Source organism: Poecilia formosa, unplaced genomic scaffold (genome assembly GCF_000485575.1).
Source record: "Poecilia formosa unplaced genomic scaffold, Poecilia_formosa-5.1.2 Scaffold207, whole genome shotgun sequence".
NCBI lineage: Eukaryota > Metazoa > Chordata > Actinopteri > Cyprinodontiformes > Poeciliidae > Poecilia > Poecilia formosa.
Genome location: NW_006800146.1, coordinates 346,279 through 354,537, shown reverse-complemented (window position 1 = coordinate 354,537; position 8,259 = coordinate 346,279). Strand labels below are relative to the sequence as shown.

General features: G+C 38.0%; 1 protein-coding gene across 2 annotated transcripts; it reads left to right on the top strand.

Annotated features, from left to right (window-relative positions):
• The first annotated feature begins 4,335 nt into the window (after positions 1–4,335).
• LOC103148515 (diablo homolog, mitochondrial-like) lies at positions 4,336–8,026 on the top strand. Of its 2 annotated transcripts, none has more exons than XM_007567322.2 (6): positions 4,336–4,473; positions 6,604–6,703; positions 6,811–6,936; positions 7,035–7,145; positions 7,258–7,354; positions 7,459–7,751. In XM_007567322.2, exons 1-6 carry the CDS (start codon positions 4,358–4,360, stop codon positions 7,662–7,664), a joined length of 756 nt encoding a protein of 251 aa, XP_007567384.1. In that variant the 5' UTR covers positions 4,336–4,357; the 3' UTR covers positions 7,665–7,751. The 2 variants fall into 2 exon arrangements, with proteins under 2 accessions (XP_007567384.1, XP_007567383.1); XM_007567321.2 differs by lacking the exon at positions 4,336–4,473 and adding an exon at positions 6,189–6,502 and having other exon boundaries at positions 7,459–8,026.
• The last annotated feature ends 233 nt before the right edge of the window (positions 8,027–8,259 follow it).

The window sequence follows — 8,259 nt, the reverse complement described above, 5'->3', positions numbered from 1 at the left end:
TAGATTTGTCAGTAGCCTGCATCTCACTAATTAGTTTAACCTTTTCATCTCAGATTGGTAGCCTGAACAAAATTCATTCATGTAACATAACATATCCGATGATCTCCAGTGAAAATTGTGACTGAGGTGTGAGCTACAGGGCTGAATGGCTGTAGACCAGTCTTGAGACAAAAACTGACTTGATCTGTTTTTTTCTTGATCTTTTTCTTGGTCTCTGTCTTGGTCTTGGGCTCATTAGACAAAATGGGTGAACGTTAGTTTGACACTCTTCATCTTCACCCTCAGACGTACAACAAACTGCACGAAAATTAAATCAACATAAGTGAGCAGAGTACACAGGTTTTTCTGGTTGGCCAAGCAACTTCCAGATGGATTGGGCATCTGAACGGATTTTCTCATGGAGTATGGATTGTAGAAAGAAAAAGTGGTTTCTCAGCTTCTGACCCTTCCTCCTCCTCAGATACAATTAATTCTTCTAAGGAAGCTACCAATGACCAAGTGAATTGCCCTGACCTCTCCAGAGTACCTGGAGTAGTTCTCTGTGAGGTCTTCAACAAGTCTAAAGCCACTGTATGGCTGCAGCATCGCCCTTCAGATTATACCATCCATCTTCTGCCTGGTACTTCACCACCCAGGGGAAGATTAAATTCTCTGTTAGGAGGCAAAGAAAAATTATTCATCATTCGACCGTCCTCATCTCCTGCAGATGCTGATTTTCACTTGTGGAGAAAAAGGATAAGACAATTTGCACATGCATTGACTGCCAGGACCTTGATGACTTCACAGTAAAGAACAGGGACCTACTTCTTCTTTTCTCCACAGCTCTTGAACTGCTGCATGGTGCTAAAATGTTCACAAAGCTGGACTTGCTTACCATCTAGTGAGAGTATGAGGAGGTGAGTGAAGGACTGCTTTTAATAGACCCAGTGTTCATTATGAGTATTTAGAAATGCCTATTGAATTGACTGCACTTGCTTTTTTTCAGGCCCTAGTAAATTATGTCTTTCGAGATTTTCTCAAGATGCCTTTGTTTATCTTGATGATGACTTTATTCTCTGGTGAGCAGACAGGACAAGCAAGTGCTCCAATGACTCCTTGGCAAGACTGAAAAGGGTGATGTTCATGTACCCACAGTTTCCTTCCTTAGTTTGATCATTTCTGAGGGTAAGGTAAAGATGGCTCCAGTTAAAGTTAGTGCCACGACTGAGTGGCCCACAACCTCTAGCCATAAGCAGCTGCAAAGATTCCTTGATTTTGCAAATTTTTACAAAAAGTTCATTTGCGGCTTCAGCTCATTTCAGCTCCTCTGCATCAAACAATGTAAGGCCTGAGTGGTCTACAGGACCTGTTCACATCTGTCTCTGACCTCACACTACCACATCCTCACTGCCAGTTGATTTTTGGAGATGGATCTCAGCGAGCTGTGAAGAACAATAGCCTTCACTCCTTTACTTTTCTTTCCAGAATGTTGTCCTGTTCAGAAAGAAACTATGAACATGAAGACGGCAATGGAGGAGTGGAGACATTGGCTGGAGGGGACAGAACACCCCTTCTTGGTCTGGACTGATCACAAAAATCTTGAGTATATAGAGAAGGCAACAATACTCAATTTTTTCAACTTTTCACACTGTTTTTTGCCTTCGTCTTGTTTTGTTGCTGCTGTGACCTGGGGGATCGAGTCTTGGCTCCATCCCTGTTGAGCTTGGACCTGGGTGTCTCTGGACAGGAGTTGAAAAGTTACAGAACATTTTGAAAAACACTGATGTGACACAAACAGGGGGTATGTTTGATGCACTGCATTATCTCTTTTGAGCATTCTCCAGTGTCACTCTCTTGCACAATTACACCGAGGTCAGTGACCTCGGGATTGAACCCTGAGTTCAATCCTGGAACTCAGGGTTCCAGGATTGAAAGAAGGTGATTCAATCAGCCAAGAAAGATCCAAAGTAGATAGAGAGCAAGCACAATGGTTCGGTAAATCCCCCACAATTTAAGAGTAAATCTTGAGTCGTAAGGTTTGAACTGATTAGCGTGAATCACTTGGGCTCAGTTGTTCAGGCTGAAGGTTTAACCGGATTCGTAAACAGACAGAGTGTAGGGAGCAGCTCGTTGGGTTTCGTCAGCTATTTACGTCCATTCTGCGTCAGTGAAAAGGGATTGGACTGTAACCCTTCCAAAGCAAACTTTCTCCGTTTGACCTCTGAATGGAAAAACATACGTATTTTTGGTTGGGAGCCAGAAAACATGCTTTTCAAATCAACAGTGATCTCGGTTAAACATTAAATGACACAGAAAAAGGAAACAAATCAGGCTGTTCTCAGTTAGATGTAGAAAAAAGTGGATTTGACAAAGTCAGACCAGACCAGTGGGTTGACATGCATATTGCCTTAATAAATAAATAAATAAATAAATAAATAAATAAATAAATAAATAAATAAATAAATAAATAAATAAATAAATAAAAATTATATATAGGAGACTACACTTTATTAAATTAATGAAAAAAAATAAAGCAGATTCACAATTCTTAGTTAAAACATGTTTTCCACTTTATTTATTAATAATATGATGGAATATGTGAAGTAAACCATTGTAAATATGAGCTCAGATGTTAAAAACATTTGATTTGATTTTAAACTTAGAAACTGTAAAGTTTTTTAAAACCCTGAACTTAACAGAGGTTGCAATTTCACTTATTTATCTCCACATTANGGTCAAAAATGTGACTGAAACATTAAAGTTTGAGAGTGTACCCTGGTCTCTAGAACATTTCAAAAAGCACTGAAGTGACAAAAAAGTGCTATATTTGGTGCATTGCATTATCTCCTTGGGCCGTTTTCCAGTGTCACCCTCTTGCACAGCTACATCGAGGTCAGTGATCAGAGCTCAGGATTCCAGGGTTGAAAGAAGGTGATACAATCTGCCAAGAAAGATCCGAAGTAGATAGTTTGGTAAATCCCCCACAGTTGAAGAGTAAATCTTGAGTTGTAAGATTCCAAATGATTAATATAAATCTCTTGGGCTTAGTTGTTCAACCTGAAGGTTTAACCCAAAGACTTAACCCGTTTGGTAAACAAGCAGAGTTTAGAGAGTGCTTGCTGGGTTTCGTCAGCTATTTACGTCCATTCTGCGTCAGTAAAAAGGGATGGACAGGGGTTGGACTGTAATCTGTCCAAAGCAAACTTTCTCCATCTGAACTTTGAATGAAACAACAGAACTATATTTGGCTGGGAGACAAAATTTACGCTCTTCAAATCAACAGGATTCTTGGTTATACATTAAATGACACAGAAAAAAGACAAACAAAAAAGTTAATTTCACGACATTCAGCAATGCCTTGAAAGGCCACTTGGTTGATTTATTCCCAGTGGTATTGTTTTCACTTGAATTCAATTTGCAATTCAGGCTTGACTGAACAATGAGTGGCACTTAGAAAACACCTTTTCTTTTACTTTGCAGCAAGGTAACCTGAGATTAGATTTAAATGTAAAAGGTTTGATTTGAAACAGAAACTAAGGATTAGATAATGTTGGAACCTGTGACTTGACACTGAGATTGTACTTTCATTTTGCATGTCTGGGTAAGCACATTATATAAATTTTATAAAAGTTATCGTACTCAGCTGGGATCTCTTGACTCATGATTATATCTATTATTGTAACCGTGCACTAGTTTTATTTTATAATTTTGTGCAGTATGTTATAATTACTGTTGTTCCTAACATCACTATTGTTTCTATATACACATTTGGAACTTCTGTGTGAAACTATATATATCTTGTAGATGAAGGCCAGTTGCTGAAGGGATTGCATACATGTTGATAGATGAAGGCCATGTTCTAAAAGGGACTGTATGCAAGGCATAATTACTTGCGTTAGATTGGCATCAAACATATTGTCTACAAACTTGGGCTTGGTAATGCTGGATTGTTTAGGCCTGATCTGAACTAAAGCAGGGATACAACCTCCAAGTGAGCAACAAGAAGTACACAGAGAATGAAGTACAACGAACAGGGAAAGTGTTGTCCAAACTGTCACTGCCCGCCTCTTTGTCCTGCACGTATCAGTAGGACTTTAGATAAAGCCAAATACGTACATTTGCAAGCAACGTCAACAGATCAATACCTTTTACGTAATCAACAGGGGCTGAGGCTTTATAAATATCCTAAGGGTGGAACTGTCAGCACTTACTCAACAGACTTCAAACTTTCTGGATTCTTTTCTTCATTCTACAAAGTCAAGCCATCAATAAGTGAGCAGGACTTCCTTTAACTTTTTTAAAAACAGAAAATCAGCACTTATCGCTCAACAAATCTTAAAAAGAGTCAGCTAGAGCAGCTAAACTAAAACTCTTCAAGATGCAAGCCGTTCGTCAGTGTTCAGCGTGTGCAAAACGTGCTGCAGGAGGACTGGTGCGAAACCAAGAGGTCTCCCTGTTGCAAAGGAGAGGTGCAGCCTGCATCCGCTACCTCAGGTNTTTTCCACTTTATTTATTAATAATATGATGGAATATGTGAAGTAAACCATTGTAAATATGAGCTCAGATGTTAAAAACATTTGATTTGATTTTAAACTTAGAAACTGTAAAGTTTTTTAAAACCCTGAACTTAACAGAGGTTGCAATTTCACTTATTTATCTCCACATTATATATTGTATAGTTAAAATAATGACAATTAACTTTTTGATCAACATATTCACATAAGGCGCTTTAGCTACTTATTAAAACTAGGCTTTTCTTTATAAATAGGAATGAAATCTATGAGAATGAACTGATTGCTGAGTTGATCATTGGACTTCTGTCATCAACTATTTATGGCAAACCCAAAGATAAAAAGGGTTTACTTCAGATATGTAAGGACAAAATATCTGATTTTGTCTTTGTTGCGATTCTGAGGTTTTTGCATTTTGTTTTTCTTCTGTGTTTGATTTAGATCATTTTCTTTTTTGTTTACTTTATTAAGTCCTTCCATATTCCACTAAGTTCCTTCAGTCATTATTGCTCTACAAGTCTTGCCATATTCAGCAGTTAGTATCATCTTGAAGCTCTTGCCATATCTGTTCTTGCTTCTGTATTAAGTTTTCTGGTTTATTGGGGTGTTCTGTTTCTCATATTTCTGGATGTATTTCTGCATCCTGTTTGTAGTCAACCATCTGCATCTTGTCAGTCTTCAAACTCCCCGGTAACCAGGTTTGCTATTTTCCATTCCCTGCTGGATTCTTCCATTCCCTCCTGCTCCCTGGTCTGTTGTTTTCCTGCCTTCTCTTTGTTTTGATGCTGTAAGTTTACGTTTATTTTATTAAAGACGTTCACTTTACTTTGGCCTCCAGTTTTGCCTGCACTTGGTTCCTATTTTAACATAACCCTCATAGCTGGCAGATTTGTATTTGATCGTTGATCTTAAAAAATGTCAAACAATTGTTGGTTGGGATGGAAAGAAAAATATATTTTTACACACTGTATGTGTGAGTGTGTTTAACCCAGTTATTTCATTAGAACTATGATCATAAAACCTCAACACCTAATTTAATGTTGTCATTCTGCATATTTTCTACAACCTTTTGTGTTATTTGGACACAAATGACAGAAGGTTCTTTACCCACCATGATCAGAGAAGACTGAGGACAGATAACCTCATTACATAATTGCTTAAGTCATATTTTGGTCAAATTGAGATACCTGTGTAATGTTGATATTCTTATACTATTACATCATCCTGTCTAATTGCACATGTCCTGAACCTACCAGAGCACTTGTTACAGTCCAAAAAAACCCCCATATTTTCTTCACGTTTTTTTAAATATATTTTATTCATTATTTTTTCCTGTTTTCCCAATGAGGTCTTTTAATTATATTTAATTCCTTGAAAAAAATCAGCACATTCTTTTTCTATTGAATATCAGAATGAAGGGAGAGTTTAGTTACGACGACACGATTAAATTATTTTTAAAGTTTTGATCAAATGTTTTTCTGCCAACACTAGCATACCGTTAAACACATGTGCAACAACAAGAGGTGCACAGAGAATAAAGTACAACGAACAGGGAAAGTGTTGTCCAAACTGTCACTGTCCGCCTCTTTGTCCTGCACGTATCAGTAGGACTTTAGATAAAGCCAAATACGTACATTTGCAAGCAACGTCAACAGATCAATACCTTTTACGTAATCAACAGGGGCTGAGGCTTTATAAATATCCTAAGGGTGGAACTGTCAGCACTCACTCAACAGACTTCAAACTTTCTGGATTCTTTTCTTCATTCTACAAAGTCAAGCCATCAATAAGTGAGCAGGACTTCCTTTAACTTTTTTAAAAACAGAAAATCAGCACTTATCGCTCAACAAATCTTAAAAAGAGTCAGCTAGAGCAGCTAAACTAAAACTCTTCAAGATGCAAGCCGTTCGTCAGTGTTCAGCGTGTGCAAAACGTGCTGCAGGAGGACTGGTGCGAAACCAAGAGGTTTCCCTGTTGCAAAGGAGAGGTGCAGCCTGCATCCGCTACCTCAGGTAAGTTACTTTGTAAACAGGAAACGGTAGCAATTTAAGTTCTTATTTGTTGTCTATAACTTTAGATCTCTAAATGTTTCTTGTATCTTTTTCCTCTGCAGTACTTCTGAGAAGAGGAGGTCTGGAGTTCAGAAACCTGGAGAGATGACAAACCCGACTCACATTAGCCTGGCCTCATTAAGTGTCGGCCATGGGCTTTGGGTAAGTCAAAGACTCAATGTAAAAACTGTAAAAATAAAAAAAAACACAATCCATTGTACCTTACAAGAAGAAAAATATTAAAACAAATGTTCTTTTCTTTTTTGCAGCAGGTTGAGGATCTTTCCCATAACTCTCTGATCAGGAGAGCTGCCTCAGTGCTGACAGACAGCTCCAGTTCCTTCCTCTCTCAGGCCACCCTGGCTCTCACCGATGCGCTGACAGATTACTCGAAGGTACATGTTCATCTGCATTTGCATAAAATATCAAAATTGTTGCAGTTAATTCGTCACAGGAATATTAAATATGTTTTTTTTTTTTTTTTTTTCAAAAGGCTGTGCACTCACGCATCATTTTCCAAAAGAGATATCTTGCATCGCTGGGCAAGATGAGTCCATCAGAGGAGGAGTCCCTCCTGCGGGCGATCAGTGGCTGGCGTTCAGAGGTAGGCCTGAGAAACGGTGTTTGAAAAAGATCTGAATACACTTCTAACATTTTTGTTTCTTGCAAAAACATGGATTTGTTATATTGATTATTTCTTGTATGTGTCCTGACAGGCTGCTGAGAGACTGAATGAATGTAAGCACTATGACTCGACCTGGATTAATGCTGTCAACCTCTCTAAAATGGCAGCTGAGGCAGCATACTCCTCAGGTGAGGGAAATTAGAGCAGTGTACTCAAATATTTATCATTTATTTTTTACCGTTTCCATATTGTTCAGAAAATGATGTGCATGTTTGGGTCTCTAATTATGCAGGAGCCCATCAGGCGTCCATCCTGGTCCAAACAAATATTCAGGTGGCCCAGTCACAAGTGGAGGAGGCACGGAAACTGTCAGCAGAGGCAGATAAGAAGCTGGCCGAGACTAAAGTGGAGGAGATCCAGAGAATGGCCGAATATTCAGCTTTTCTAGAGGGCAGCGAGGAGCATGAAGTGCATGAGGCTTATCTACGGGAGGACTGAGTCAACCACAGCAGAAACATGTCAAAGTGCAATTAATTTTCTTCTGAAACGTTCATCTATTAAACATTTGTTTTCTCTTCACTTTAACTTCATTTGGAGTTTGTAGCATTGTATAGATTGTATATATTTATATTTACAAGATGGAAGAAGATAAATAAGATAAATAGCAATTTTTGGAGTATTATCTACTGTATCACTTGTTAAGTTATTTATTTGATTCGTGCCGTTTCCACGATTAAATCATCAGTGAGTATGGAGAAAGAGAACAACAAAAGCTGATGTTTTACTGTAGCAGGTCTGTTTTTGCTTTTATGTTGATCATTTTTGTTATGTTGAAAAAATAAAAAGATATTTTAAAAAGTATAGAAACACTGTTGTGGGGATTTTTCTTTTTTGAGTTATGCATTGCCTTTTCACATTTCCCCGAAGCTGTGATGATTTGATCTTGGTGACAAAGCAAAGGTTGAGACATAACTGAGCCTATGAGCAGGTCACAAAACAAAAACAGACTATTTGATTGAAAATTTTTCAATTATGAGTTTATTTTTTCTCTATTGTGACTTCTGCTAATTATATTACAGAAGTCACAACTTAA